This window comes from Dermacentor silvarum, chromosome 3 (genome assembly GCF_013339745.2).
Source record: "Dermacentor silvarum isolate Dsil-2018 chromosome 3, BIME_Dsil_1.4, whole genome shotgun sequence".
Taxonomy (NCBI): domain Eukaryota; kingdom Metazoa; phylum Arthropoda; class Arachnida; order Ixodida; family Ixodidae; genus Dermacentor; species Dermacentor silvarum.
In genome coordinates, this window is record NC_051156.1 from 160,489,820 (window position 1) to 160,505,565 (window position 15,746).

Genomic DNA, 15,746 nt, shown 5'->3' on the forward strand with positions numbered 1-15,746 from the left:
AACCAGTTAACGAAACTACCATCATAGCACCAAGACATAGGCGGCTGTTTCACGACGTACATGACACACATGCCAGGATATTCATGCCATGACCTATCATTTATGTTCGCCATACACTCTTGCCATACCATGCCAATATTGGTACATACCAAGTTTACGAAAGGACCATGAGAGCACCAAGCGTCTTGTAGGCGGCTAGATATACAGATAGATAGATAGATAGATAGATAGATAGATAGATAGATAATAGATTGATAGACAGACAGATAGATAGATAGATAGATAGATAGATAGATAGATAGATAGATAGATAGATAGATAGATAGATAGATAGATAGATAGATAGATAGATAGATAGATAGATAGATACTGTCAAAGTGGCAAATGTTCGCCAAGAAATGCGTCGCATTTAAACCAAATTTGCAGAGATATCTTCAACATAAGGGAGCAAATTCCAGAAAGAAAACTGGAAGTTGATTTCACACTACTGGTAGTCGGTTTGACACAAAGCTCCTGTCATATATTTCATATATTTGGTCAGGTATAGTATTACTCAACGCGAAAGCGTTGAGGGTAGCAGAAAATGCAGCGCCAGCGTCGGTGGAGTTTCCGTGAGCGAAATTTGCCGTATGTATTTAGGTATATGCATATGCCACGTCTTGCTGTATGACATGCGCTATATGCAGGTTATATTGCTGCACTATTCTATCACTAAAGTTGCTCATACCTATTTTTATATTGTAGACAAAGTTATTCATCGGAATTTTGAGAATGACAGCCCACGTACGAACAAAAGTCATGAAAAAAACCCCGACCGCGCAGGCCTTTTATGTTAATTATTCTCAGACGAAAATATTAAGAGTGCGAAGCAATAACAGAAACCTGAAACAGATGTAATTAAAGCGAAGCTTTGTACCTCTACCAGCCAAGGGTTCTGTCGTGTACGTCGTTGTAAGCAAAAAACGATCCCGACGAACCGCTAACAATTGCGGGTATAGCAGTATAGCTTGCTTAAATTCAGGCATTCAGCGTACAACTAAGCACTTGTTTTCGCAAGAAAAACCACAAAAACAAGCTTCAAAGTGATGAGCCAACATGATGGATGATAAGGGCTGCGGGCAAACAAAGGAAACAGGCTCGGCGCAGTCCGTAAGATTAGATTGCAGCTGTTGCAAAGCTTATGCAGCTGCTTGAAAGAGGGTTGACGTCATTCGAAACCCTTCCAGCCTATGTATTTTTGGGCGTGCCTGTGGACTACCTCCGGGATCGGCCCGCGCACGAGGCCGCGTTTCTACCAGAAAGCTCTCCTTCGTGCATAGCGTTCGCCGCCAGCATTTCCCGTTAAACATTGCGGTTACGTAAGCTGCAGTTGCCGGGAAGTGTGAGAGGCAGTCAGGGATCTTTGAATGCTATCGCGTTCCACTCTAAAAGGCGAAGCTTAAGCGTCCTCCATTTTTGTTCATTTATTTTCCATCGTGTGTGTGACACCAATGCAGCTGGAGGCATTGGGTCGGTCTATCTCCTGACCCTGTTTGCTTGCTTGCTTCCTATATTATGGCGCGTACCCACTACGGTGGATTGGCCAAGAAGCCGGCGGTTAAACGGGTGGGACGGGGGAGAAAACTGTAGGGAAAAAGTATATGCGAGGGAACAGTTGAAATTATGCAATGAAACAAACTAACGTTAGAGAGATTTTTTTTCTTATAGGAAAGCGTGTGCTTCTTTGAAAGGAGAGCAAGCTAGAAGGTAAGAAATTTTATAGAATTTGAATTAGAGTTTTGCAAAATAATAATAATAATCAGTATATTAGCCTAAATTTGAATTTTGTAAAATAATAAATAATAAACCAGTAAGTTAACTAGGTATTCTTCTTGGGTCACAGGGGAACTCGAATACGACCATGCATGCGTTCCTGTGGCTAAAACCCAATGTTGATGCCCTAAAGTACAGAATGTTTTCAGTGTTTATAGATATGCCTAATTTTCGGAATGGAATTTAAAGGTATATTTTTGTCTGCATTGCGAATCGACGGCACGTTAATAAAAAATGATCCATGGTTTCAGGTTCTTTGCCGAAATTACAGAGGGGACAGCGCCAGACCAGACCTGTGAAGATAACAACAACTGTGAAGTGGAATACGGCAGCGTAATTTTGTGAGGGATTTGTAATTTACGTGTTAGGACACTACTGATTGTCCCAAGGGTAAATCAAATGATCTGTCTCTGTTATTTGGAATGTCTGTTTTGCAGAGTAATTTAATAGAGAGAATTTTCTAAATCCTCTTTGCAAAAGAAAGACAGTCGCGCCAAACTTCTACCTTATCTCGCCTTGTGTTCCTCTGCTAAACCAAGAAATGATGCCTCTATGCCTCTCATTTAGAGTAGGTCTATTAAATTTAGCACAAAACTTCGAAATCAATACAGAAACACAGCAAGAAAATTAATATTTCCTGTATGTTGCCTGTAGGCAACATTCGTCAATATAGGGGTTAAAGCCACGCATTCACATCCGTCTCAAATTTTCTGACTAATGAATGGTTATTGTCGAACACATTTACCTTCTTTTATTGACAGTGCCCTTATTGGGCTTGTTGGTGGATGTTGTCAAACAGCATAATTTTGAAGAGAGCGACACAGGACTATAAAAAGTCATGTTTGACACGATGTAATTTTTAGCTGACAAATTTTATGACATGTTTCCCAAAGAATCCAACTGATGTACGTGATCACCCCTTACACAAACGCACACACACATTTCGTAGAGTCAAGTAGGGATAGAAACTCAAACCAATTGATTCCAAGGATTTCGCCTAAATGTTAGAGCCATGTAATTGTTTTTGCTTTTTAATTATAGTACAACATATTCAATTGTAAATGCCATGGCTATAAATGGCAAAACATAATGAACGTAATAAACAACAAGATTTCTCCGCATACGCACTGGTTGTTTATAGTTGAGGTAATGGCGATGACGTCTCCATTGTCACCCCAGAAGGTTGCGTGTGCGGTGCCGCCATCCCTGGGCAAGGAATCGTTGACGAATCCGTAGTGGGTGGGGTCGTCGAACGTGAATGACTCGTTGATAAGATTTCTCACGGCTGCAGCCCACTCGGGCGTCGTCATGTTGTGTTCGAGCTGGGATGCGGTTTTGCGCATATTAGATCGAGTTAACATGTAGGTGCACAAGTCAAGGAAATAAATGGCTCCATGCTACGATTCCTACAGCAAGCAGAGCTCAACCTTAATTCAGCAGAGCCGCAAAGATTAAGCTAAATAATTACTGAGTTGAACTACTCGATAAAGAATTAACAAAATTTATCGAACAGAAATGTCGGATAACAATTTCTGCACATTTTGTGTACGGTAATGCGTTTAATTGATGCGCATGGGATCTCTTTGCCAAATTGATGTATAACCAGCAGCAATAATATGACGTAGTAGTTTAAAACAGCTGCTGCTTATTCCTTCAATATACTGGGATGTGGCTAGACAAAATTCTGAGATTGTTGACAAATATCTCAAACGAAACATGACGTTAACAGACCTCCGTAAGCGACAAAAGCGACGTGGCGCGTTACTTTCGTGTTGTTGGTCCGACTGATTCATGCGTTGCAAAGTCCCACAGAAACACTGCGGTTATGAGGCAAACAGTAGTAAAGGGCTTCGGATGACTTTTTTCAACCTAGGAGTTTCTTAACTAGCACTTAAATCGAAGTGCACTAGACTTTTTGAGCTTCGCCCGACCGAAGTGGGGCCTACCCGGCCAAAATTGAACCCACCACCTAGTGCTTAGCAGCAGAACGCCTCAACCACTGCGCCACCGAGGCGGGTCCCACGTTGTTAGTACATGTCAGCAAATAGCAGTAACCACCATCGAGTACACCAAGCTGATGACTTCAGAACTCCATGACTTACGGAATACTTCGCAGCATCGGATTGTTCTACATACAGTTCTGCATAACGTGGTTAATCTTTTATGACTCTGAAGTTCACTATCTGATGGAGAAGAACGCTAAAAGCTCTGTGGGTGGCTTTTGTTATAGAAATAAATTAAATTGTGGGGTTTAATGCACCGATACTGCACAGTTAGTTTTGAAGGATGCTTTAGGGGAGGGATCCGGATTATTTTGTCCAATTTTGGGGTTCTTTTATGACCAGGAATTTTCGACATTGCCCCTTTTGCAGCCTGTTCAACTTTCCCGCATTACACCCGCGTAACTCAATTGGCAGCATTTTCAAAAAATTACATTTCATAAGATTGGCCGAGTATCAGCAAGTCGTAAACAGCCACTCCGAAGGACTTTCTGATAACATGTGAACTTGCGGCACTTAGTGGGCATTCAGTGCTGCATTAGGGCAGTGTTTTGGCCAGGAACAAACACTGCTCTGACGCAGCACGAAGTGCCGGCTAAGTGTTATCAATCCGCATGCTAATAAAGAGAAGTACTCACTCGGTGTTGCTAACGAAAATCTATTGCAACTAGGTTGAGCTTTTGAAATTGCTACCCATTAAGTTACACTGTCGTATTGCGGCGAAGTTCAACAGAGTGCTGAAGGGGCATTGTCCAAAAGTCTTGGGTATGGACGTAACCCCAAAGAACGGCACACCAGCATTTTGCATTCTGTCCTTATCATAATGCTGCGTCCCCACCCAGAAAATCGAACCATCAACTTCGTGTTCAGCAGCGTGCTCCATGCCTCTGAGCCGCCTCGGCAGGTAAAAAAAAAACTCTAGGTGACAAAAATTGAGCCAGCCTGCTTCCATTGCATATCTGATGCCAAGGTTATGGACTCACGAGCTGAAGCCGCCTAATCGAAACCATTAGTAATGAATATTAACAGAGGTGAAGACATGAGATAGTGCTGGGCAGTACACGTGCTCTGTGCAGTGGGCTTGAATCAGCTGCCTTTCGGCTTATGTTACGAACGACAGGCATCAGTTATATGGTTAATAATGTTCTTAGTGTGACCAAAATATCGTAACACTTCCAGAATTCACTGAGACTGCAGAAACGAAAATGCGCAGAAAGGGTGTCTGTAGGCCATCGGTTACTTAATGTTAAGGTTATCAATCTTGCGGCATTTATTTTTATTTTTTACCTTGAGTAACCAGACAGACATAATTGTACACGTCAGCAAGCACAGTCAATAAATGTCATTTTTGCTTTATGTACTCTTCTCATATTATGCCAAAGCTCAACATGGACAAACTTCAGCAACTATTTTCATTCTCTGCCACATGGTACAAAGTTCTCATTCAGCCAAGCAAGTGATCTTTTCGCTCACCCCTTCCACATCCTCGAAATCGCTGTCCGCGAGGCGGGACCTCCCGCCGTAACCATGCTTGCAGGCTTCTATGAAGCTGGAAGGAAACATAAAGACAGTCGTGAAACAGCCAGTTAGTGCGCAAACAGCTACTTATGCACACTTTATTGTAAAAATTATTTCAGTAATTAGCGATGACTTCGTAACTATGTTTATATTACGACACATACAGTGAAAACTCAATAAATTCTAATACAGCTTCGCCAAATTATGAAATTTAACTAGACCATTCGCACCTTTGAGACAGCGTGGTGAAGCGCTTGACGTGGTGATTTGTTTAGAAATGGAATTGATCCAACAATGTTAAATAAGCGGCAACTTGCACCAAATCTACCTGCAGATCACCGATTATCTTCGGCAGACATTTTATAGTATTTTTTTCTCACTCTGGGAGCTTGATAAGGTTTCCTCGAGTGGTCTGAACGCCGATTAGGCTCTCGGCTGCAATCAGTTCAACTTTTATTTTCTTGTTCTTTCTGTCAGGCTTTTTTAGTGGGGTGAATACGCTATCAAAATGACAAAGGTCAAAGACCTTTCTGGCCCCCTTCTGTGGGTACATAATATACAAAAGCGTTGTTGACGTTTTCTTTCAGACTGCAAAGTTATAGATTGACTATATATTGATTGACTATATATTAGCGACAGCTATGTTGAACGCTGTAAACTGCTACAACATCCCGAAACCAAATGTACGCGATTAATTCTGCTGTACAATTCGTGCTCGAAGATAATACGACTTAGATAAGAGCGTCACATTACCTCATTCACCGTGACTGCTTCTCTATGTACCTATGAGATTACCGAAACGTATATTTACACAGGTGATTTGGTGGCGTGGCCACAGTATGAATAAAAATACGGGAGAAATGGCGGCTTACACGTGTAGTAAAGTTTGACTTTACGAACCGATACGGACGCCGTAGTTTTAGAAAGTAGGTGGCGATATCGTTATATCCAATCCTTCGCAGCAGCAACCATTAAGCCTTGAGATAAGGCAAATATGAAAGAAATCTTGAGTTTATTGGTATCATATACAGTAAATTATGTCTTTAATACCATAATTGTCCATCATATCTTAAAAGGAGGCTTGGTATGTGAGAAAAGGAGAAAAAAATGAAAGAACGCCAACAACCCATTGAAGCTTCTTTGTTGTATTTTCTGGTAACGGTGAAAAAGTCGCACGCTGTTGCATACGCTGTGTTAAATACAGTTATATGCGCTTCTACAACCCAGTTCCAGCAATTCGTGCTCTTGTTTGGAAGCTTCATAGCCAAGGCATGCTTCTTGGTTATTCTGGCTGAGAGAGAGAAATAAAGCACTTTAGCTGTAAGTTAAAATGTATCCACTGCGGAATGCCACCCGTGCGCCAAATTCAAGCGTGCACAATGCAACACTTCAGCCGGAAGAGTTTGTGCATCTGGAAGTCGTACATACTCAACATTCGGTATGACGCTGTTTGAAAGTATTCTCACTGAAGTGCACTGGTGCATTTCACATATCGTCACTCACTCTATTTGTGTTATTGTCGTAACAACTTTACATTAAAGCGACTTTGAACAGTAAAGTTATCATAGAGATTATAGATAAAACTGCCATCCATCCGACAGCAGCACGAATCTACGAAGAAAATACATACAGGTTTCTCAGAAAGAAAGGGTTGCACTTGAAAGAAAGATTGTGCTGGTTCAGAAAATGGAACCTGGACTAACGCCTTGCTGGTATTGTCACTCTGCCATTTAAGCTAACCAGGACGCTATAGCAGATGGCATAGCGAGGCCGAATGAGACGACGAATCACACCTGCAGCTAGAAGAATTTGTAGTTCCGTGCTGGTGTCGGATGGATGACAGTTTTCCCGTTAATTAAAGTTCCACCCCCTTTCAGTTTCCGGCAGAACATTTTTTTCACGCCTAGAGAGAGACAGTGATGAGGCTTTCCACGCGAAAAAAAATTATAACCTGTGCCACTGGTCCACCGTGTCGTTGGATCGTTCCAGGGCATCGAGGCTAATTCTAAGTATGCTGGCAAGCACGGCGCCACTGCCAGGTAGCGGCGTCGTGTACAGGGTGTTGCCGCTGGGCAGATCTGCAACAATGGGCTCCTTCCACTCGGGCTCGTAATGCTTCAGGTCGCTCTCGGTGATCACTCCACCTGCACCGGAAGCAGGCAGCCTCAGTACGTCTGGTTATACTTTGACCTGTTGTGAAGCACGATAGAGAATTCTTTCGAAGCGCGAAGCAAGAAATGCACGACGCAAAGTGGACCGAACACACAAGGGGCTAATGACAACGAATGTTTTCTTTTTTCTATAGCCTTCTACGGCACATATTCTAACGTATAACAGTGATAGTAGAGTTGAAGGTTTCTACCCTTATTAAATGCAATCAAAACTGGATATATTGTGACATCACAGACTGTCACGAGTTCATAATGCAGACTCGTGAGAAAAACCGACTGGAGCTTCCTTGATATTAAAAATAGTAAGGCAAATCCATACGTTGCCACGTTGACAATCATTGGTAGCACTGTTCTGGATTAGGACGCGGCGCGCTCGCTCCATCACACTAGCCATCTGCATGCAGTTAGGCCAATTCAGCTACAGCTATAAATACACTCCCTTTCTATTTACGCACCGCAAATGCCGTAGTACATTTCGAATTGACGTGAAAATTGTCAACGTCCACCGAACTAATATTTGCGCATCGTATAAATCACGAACAAACTTGTGCAGCGTGATTGGATATAATGGTTGCCAGAAACGCTGCAGTATCCTTACTGCTGAGTTCTCGTATATTTATTTTTCTTATGTTGTTCATCCAAGATGACGCTATGAGCGGTGTACTCACGATTTCACGTTTGTCGGTCTACCAACATTTATTACCACGAGTCAATATACAAATGTCATGAATTTTTTTTCAAAGTTTTGATTTAGTGTATGGATGGCCCAAATGTAAATTACGTGCGGTGCACCACATTATGAGGTTTCATAACAAATATGTGCAGAACGCCAGTGCCTCAATAACCTCTGACTTCCATTGGAAATAGGTATACATTTGTAATTAAGATATGCACAATTTTCAAGCGCAATGATCATGCAAAATTATCCCGCTTTGTTCGCTGAAGAAGACACTTCAGCGATTCTGGACATAGAAGCGAAGGAACATACCTGTGTCACTAAAGCTATCCTTATCTCCTCAGAGCTGGTGACAGACGATAACATGAACAGCCAAGGGGGGCCAAAAAGGCTTGTACAGATTCCCCCCAAAATTGACATGAGAGCTCATTGGAAGAGAGAGACGAGAGAGATAATTAATGGCATGAAAAAATGTTATTCCATTCTCCTGAGCTTTTCTTTTTTTTTGAGGACATAATTCTGCGATTTTCGTTTGATCACGCTGTTAGCTACTAGGAAATAATATAGAGAGCAATAAGTTGCTATACAAGAAAAAAGAATGCTTTATCCACAAGAAGAAAAAATCCTTTGGGTGTTTTTCTGTGAGTGTCTTTTAACGCTGATCTAATAAACCTTCACATCTTTCACAGGACTTATTGTCTATTGTGTACTGTATCGGTGGCGCGTTCCAACTTAGTGGTTTCTAGGCATAAACGGCCACGTAATTTCCTCTCCTAGGCAAAGCGACAGCGGTCAGTACCACTCACCTGTATTCGCGGTGTCTTCAATTTCATCGACAATACATGATGATGCCTTATACACCCCTCGGTTATAGTTTATTTTCGTTTGAACTTCACACATTATCTACATTGACAATCCGTTCCTTCGGAACAGTTCACCTTACAGCACATTTTCGCGGCGCTAACGAAGCCACGGAGAAAAGTTTAAGGTTTTCAGCATGACCTAATTCCTTTCATCCCAAGGACACCGTGTTGCTATTTCTAGAGCTTTAGATTGCCGCTTACCGTCTGCTTGAATCTCTTTTGCCAGCTGCTCTCCGATTCCACCTTTATAAAAATAGTCAGGTCCCTTGTCGGCTACAACCTCCAGTGTGTCAGCGAGGTCCGGCTGAACCAGTAGATCCCCTTCGGCCAACGTGTCGTTGGTTGTTTCGTTCCAGAAGACTTTTCTGCAATCGGAAGCACTCACTTGCTTTGACTGAACACTCTGTACTCTAGTTGTGGATGCATGAGCTATTACCCTAAAAGAGAAGCAAAAGCTTGATTCCATATGCCTTAGTTATGTGAATATTATACGAACTCAGCCCACTATGCACATGATATGCGTAACACCGGCATAGGTTGTGTACAGCCCTAGCACATAGCACATGTGCGCAAGTATATTTGTTATGTATTCGCCACATATACACAAATGGAAGCAAATGCGCGTATCTCGTGCATTTTATTAATTGTATACTAAGCACAGCATTTCCTACAGGGTACTTTATAGCGCTTATGCTTTTGTAGTAAAAATTTAGGAAGCCCCCGTAATCGATATCGTCTTCAACTACACTCACATCTGTGTACGCGAGTAGATTTGCCGGTTCTTTTGAGAGGACTGAGCGCTTTGTCTTTTCATGCTTCTTTATTCCTTAATTCTTTTTGTATGTTCATCGTGCATTTTTGTGTATGCGAGGGACCAGTACAGTGAAGACACTACTGTCGGTCTTGTGACCAACGGCAATGGTTTCTGAAACGCCATTCACTATGACTTCAAAGGTGTGTGGGCTAAGTATGTCGGTACCATCGGCCCTACTGAATCATTGGTGTGCGGCAGCGAACCACTAGTGTGGTAACCTCGGCAACTCGCCATCCGTCGGATCATCAATGCGCTGCCTGCTCTAGAGTGAAGCTGTCCTCTAGTGGGTTCCTACCTAAAAGAACCCTGTTTTACATGTAGTGTTGATACAGGTCAAAAGAGCGAACTATTTACGTTGAACCATGTTTCACTGCACAAAATAAATCTAGAAAATCTACCTTTGCTTGCCCGTTCCCGTCCCCTAAGCATGACAAGCAAATGGAAATGTCCATGTATTTAAAAACAACTAAAACAACCTAGGTAGCGCAATGACTTCATGACGTCACGCTTATAGGTCCTCTATGCAAGTATAGTGTAGGAACGGCAAACCCGGACAAAGCGTCTAATTAGTTCGTTTTCCTGGACCGACTGGGCAGCCGTGTCATGCTCGCGCGCATGCCAGCTAGGAACCTGATAGTTGCTGATGTTTATTCACTTCGTCTGAGATGCTGAAAATAATCTTTATTTTCTTTTTGTAAAGGGTCGAAGAGAATAAGGATGCGTAGTTCGTGGCATGCGCTCGAGCCGACAAGGCTGGCCGATCGGTTGGGGAAAACAAACGAGTTAGGCGTCTTGTCCCGGACGCCTCTGGACTATTCCGTAACCTGCAGGAGAAGGACGCTACAATAGGATCCTGGCCATCCATACTCAAACTCCTGGCACTATGTGAAGACATGGATGCTCACTTGAGGCTGTCTGACAGGTCGTCCTTGTGCTTCTGCAAGGTGGCGGCCAAGTGTGGCCCGACAGGGAAACCATACCGGGCGAGGCGAATGGCGTCGTCGAAGTGATCACGCCACATGAGGGTGGAGTGCAGCTCGCGCAGCAGAGTGCGGTAGCCACGAAGCTCACCGGGCACCGCAACTGACAGACCGCCTGGATGTTCGCACATTCCAAAAGCAATCTGCTAAGCTTCTGAACAAAGATTATCCTTGTATGAACAAAGCCTGTCGCTATATTTCGCTCTGCTTTGTTTCTAGCGCATCAAAAGACAAACGTTTTTGATAGTGCACACGGAAATACGGCTGCGTAACGGGAAATTAAACCAAGCGCCTTCGTGGTCAGCTGCTAAGTGTCATACCCCCAAGCCAACGGGTTGAGTCCCTTGCTGTCATTGATCAATTTATTTTGTAAACTTTTGCATGCATAGCGCGGGCATAGATTGAGGGGACATTACTTCAAAAGTACAAAAACTGAACAATGCATAAACGTGCAAGAATATATCAATAACAATGTAACTTTGTAAAAAACGAAGAAGCCATATAACATAAAGCAAGCCAGCGCCCATGCTCTGACAATCTAATGTTCAGGCAGCGAGCGGTTGGGCCGATATAGACGTGACCGCAGGAAAACGGAAGCTGGTAAACAACTCCCATTCTACAGTGTCAGAGCATGGGCGCTCGCTATCGGAGAATACCTATTCACATGTCGTGCGGCATTGCTCTGAACATGGGTGTGCTGCAATCTTTGAAGATACCGAAATTCTTTCCGCACATAACAATCACACTACGAGGGAGGTTGTTGAGGCCTACCATATCAGGAAAAAGGAACGCGTTGTGTTAGCAAGCCGTCATTAATTTTGCATGACAGTGAATTTAAATTTTTAAACCGCTTCATAGTATAGCATTAAATTGCAGGGTTTTGCTGTTTGCATGTGCACTAATAATGACGCCATCGATAGGAAAACATGTGGGTGTGGATCGCAGTATTTAAGTATGTGTATGCTTTCTAACAGAGTTAGTCGCAAGCTCAGCGCTGTCCTGTGTCTTTCCGGCCCTGTGTCTTTGTCGTCTTGCGCTGCCCCTTCAAGATGTTAAACCACTACCAACTTGCCCGAATGTCGATTCTTCTAAAATGTCAGCTAATCGTGACAGTCGTGCAGTAAAAAAAAATGTGGGCATATCTCAAAAATAGCGCAGTGAAAAAATTCGTGCAATCCAATGCTCCCCCTACCAGAGGGTTGACGCGACAGGAAGCCGTGTGCAGTGATTCCGCCCCATTCTTACCCCAAAACTCACTCAGGAAGACATTGTCTTCAATCGACTTCAACTAGAGTTTGAATTGCCTTCCAATTTTCAAAAATTGCCGCGCTGACAGCCAATTCTAATTAATGAAATCTTCTGCATTTGGTACACAATGCATTTTAAGGTTGTCAGAGTGTCTTGCACGTTAGGCATTTCTGTCGGATAACAACCATCACCGTCGATCTTATGCTTGTTCGCTTTTGCATTGAAATGCCACCTGGGCTGTTCTTGCGCTTTTGAGCTACGCACTTAGGCCTGGTTCACACAGCCGCCATCCTCTCATCGTCCCGTCACCGTCACGGCACCGGCGTCCGTCGTGAGAGAGTGTTGTCTCACTGGTTGCTCCTGGAAAACTGGATGACGGTGACGTTGGCCACTGCTCCTATAATACGCCCGGCGTCCCGCTGTTGACGAGAAACTGGCGATAAAACAATCTCACCAATCGGACGCTGGTACTGGGGCGGGATCGGGAAGGAATGGATGACGGCTGTGCGAACCAGGCCTTACAAGAAATCCCACGAGAGGACTGAGCGCTCGACGTAAATTCCGTCCATTCATGATAACCAAGACACTACAAAAGCATGCACGCCAACTGCGGAGTGTGAAGTAGCCTACTGCTGATCCATAGTTAAGTCTGACACTCTGCGAGGCGTAAGGTTTGTCATTCGAGTGCTAAAAAGTTATTCTGAAGCGTTCTACTACGAAACAGCTTTTAGAAAACCTATGTCAGTTAACTTAATGACAAGAGTGCTCTCCATTGTCCTGTAGATTTCGAAAGCCCAGATGAGACCAGTGCCATTGAAAATCACCGTAAATGAATAGTCAAGCAGAAGCGACTGCTACGGTCATCGGCGGAAAGGCCATTGAAAATTACGTAATTATGAGTGTTTCTGCACTCACGCGAAACTGACACATGATGCAATGTAAAGCGGAAGCATCATGACGGCGTTTAGATTTCTCGTAATAAAAGATTTTCACTCATTCAAGAACGACTAAGTAAAAACACGTACCTCTCCTGGCCAATGTCTCGTTGCCGACAAACATGTCCCATGTAGCTGCACCTGGAGCCCTTTCCCTTGCAATCAATGTCAACCCCTTTTTCGCGTGCCTGGGCGAAACAGAAAAAAAACTAATAAAAATAATTCGTGCAATGCTTCGTCATCACAGCCTACATTTGAGATTGTATATACATTTTTGACTCGCATTTCTAAAGGCAGTAACACTGGAAGAAGAGCTAGAGCAATAATTTCACTCTTTTATGCGCCTATAGCTTGGCATGAAATTCCTTGTGTTGTCATGTGCATGACTATTTCTCGCGTGTATATCCCGCGACGTTCAATATTACAAAATAGTTTGTTACTTTGGTGGTTCTGTCGATTTAGTCAAACTTAATTTTAATATTTTGTTGCCTGGTGACACGCTAGAGCAAGTGGCAGCTTCGAAATGGGCGCAGAATATTCTTCGAGATCCTTTGTTTCTCTTTTTTTTTTACTTACATTCACTTGACGATGGCACAAAATTGTTTAGCATTCATTCGTTAAATGTTACCAAAGCAAAAATTGCACCTCAGCTTCACAGTAGAATGTAATTAGAGCATTTCACATATTGTGGACAAATGTAGGATGTAAGGTTTATTTTGTTTTCGCATTTGTCAGCAACAATAACAGTGATCGCGCTTTGTTTCTCTATTTCCAATAATTCCAAATACGTGCACACCAGCAGCCTCAGCCAGACAACAAGCAAGATGAATATTTAAACAAGGTACAAGATAATGCTTGGTGCTTATCTTGTTTTCTTCTACACAGGAACGATTACTCGAGAAGTCGTGCTTCTCCCTGACACAACTCGTGGGCACCACGGCTCGTATTGACTCTGGCGTGTCGCCGCTTCCGTACGCTAAATGGAAAACTGTAATCCTGTCTGCTGAACAAGGACGAGAACCAGGTGCTATGTGTTCCTGCTGCTCCCCGTTAATCCTCCAGTTTGCGATGACTACTAATGCAAGGATTCCTGATGAATCTATAGGCGTCGGCCCAAAAGCGCCTTTTTTCTATTCTGTATATAAAACAAGAAATAGGCAAGATCTAACCTTCATAGTGCATTTTCTTCCCCCTCTGTCTCCCTTTTCTACACCATGCCCCAGAAAGATAGGCAGCTGGTTTTTGTCTCTGGCTGACTATAATTCACTGGCGCGGCTTGAAAGCGTCCATTTTCTCACACGAAGTGGATGAGATGCACATTGCTTTCGCGATTTTCTTTTATGTCCTTATTTCCGGGTTTCTTGAGTCATTCATTGATTGATTGCTTTGAGGGACTTTAACGTCAAAAAACAACAACCATAACGCAAAAGCACTTTCATTCTGACCAGCTTCATTTCTCTTACGTGCTCCCAAAACCATATACAATTGCCGATAGGATGCGTTGCTCAACTATTTTGTCACACACGCCTCTACTCTATTGCTTCCAGATATTTTTCTATTATGTCGTCATGGTCAACTACCTCAAATAGTCCTCTACGCATGATTAGGAAGGAGGTTACACGTATGCGTGGTCACTTGTGTGGCATCTCCACAATCACCATAATTGTATATATTATCAACAAAACGGGCGATACTAAATAACGCGGTTTCGCACTTATTGCGCCTGTGATACTGTTTCTTTAGGAATGTAGGTAGCACCGTAGAGGAGTTTTTACCTCAGATATATGGTGGCCATGAATCCCCCGCCGATTCCCATAGATTGCGGTAGAACCACGCCCATGCACAGCATGGTGGCCACGGCAGCGTCAGCGAGGTTGCCGCCTTTCTTCATAATGTTCCTAAGCAGAAAGCGAGAATGAAGGAGTCAGCCACAGCATAATATAACATCAGCTCAACAACATAACATCAGCCGTCGTATGGAGAGAGCATACACCACTACAGAGGCGTGACCCTGCCCTGCATTGCTCGTTTATTCTACAATGCTCGATGACGGCATTGTATAGCCAAAACTGAGTTGCGGTTACATATTAAAGCAGACCGACCATGTGGCTTGATAAAGTTAAGCATGTTTTTATATAGATGAACGCACGCCTGCCATGTGTTTATATCCCTTTGACCATGGTATCTGTAACAACATCGCGCCTTCTTTTGCAGGCACTGACATACCATGATGATAATACGCAAAATGGCAGAGACTTCCATACTGACGGAACCGCAGAGGGTTATTGTACCGCGGCATCGCATGACATATATAATTAGTTGAGCTCGCTGGTGACTTCAAGGCTCGCGCTACCTTTATTTTCAGTTTACTCAGCATTTGCGATATCGTGTTTATTTGGGCTGCGTTGGTACATCTTGTGAACAAGAGCTTTAAACAGCGCTAAGCATTTGTGTCTTCGGGTCGCGCTCTCTAAAACTTTTGTTTACCTTTCTGACAACTTCGCAGGGCACGAGCATTCAGAAATTTGAAAGAGCTGTAAACTTTGCCTCTGTTACCTGTTTGAACTACGCTTTGCTTCAATTTTTCCGTGCTTTTGTTGCATTGAAAAATTGGCAGCTTTTATTCATTCCGACTCACAAGTCCATACGCGATGACCTTTCAAAGGTTATCCGCTACCGTATCTTCTCAAGTAAAGTGAGGATTTCTGGTCTACTAGGTGTAGTGACAT

General features: G+C 43.2%; 1 protein-coding gene across 1 annotated transcript in view; it reads right to left on the reverse strand.

The window, feature by feature from the left end:
• Positions 1 to 15,746, reverse strand: part of LOC119445987 (scoloptoxin SSD14) — a 30,802-nt gene that overhangs the window by 9,260 nt on the left and 5,796 nt on the right. The window contains exons 3-9 of the mRNA XM_037710287.2: positions 14,793 to 14,915; positions 13,108 to 13,205; positions 10,760 to 10,949; positions 9,242 to 9,405; positions 7,282 to 7,474; positions 5,286 to 5,361; positions 2,941 to 3,134 (exon numbers count right to left, since the gene is read on the reverse strand). Of these exons, the coding sequence (XP_037566215.1) occupies positions 2,941 to 3,134; positions 5,286 to 5,361; positions 7,282 to 7,474; positions 9,242 to 9,405; positions 10,760 to 10,949; positions 13,108 to 13,205; positions 14,793 to 14,915 (1,038 nt within the window). The remainder of the gene's footprint in view (positions 1 to 2,940; positions 3,135 to 5,285; positions 5,362 to 7,281; positions 7,475 to 9,241; positions 9,406 to 10,759; positions 10,950 to 13,107; positions 13,206 to 14,792; positions 14,916 to 15,746) is intronic.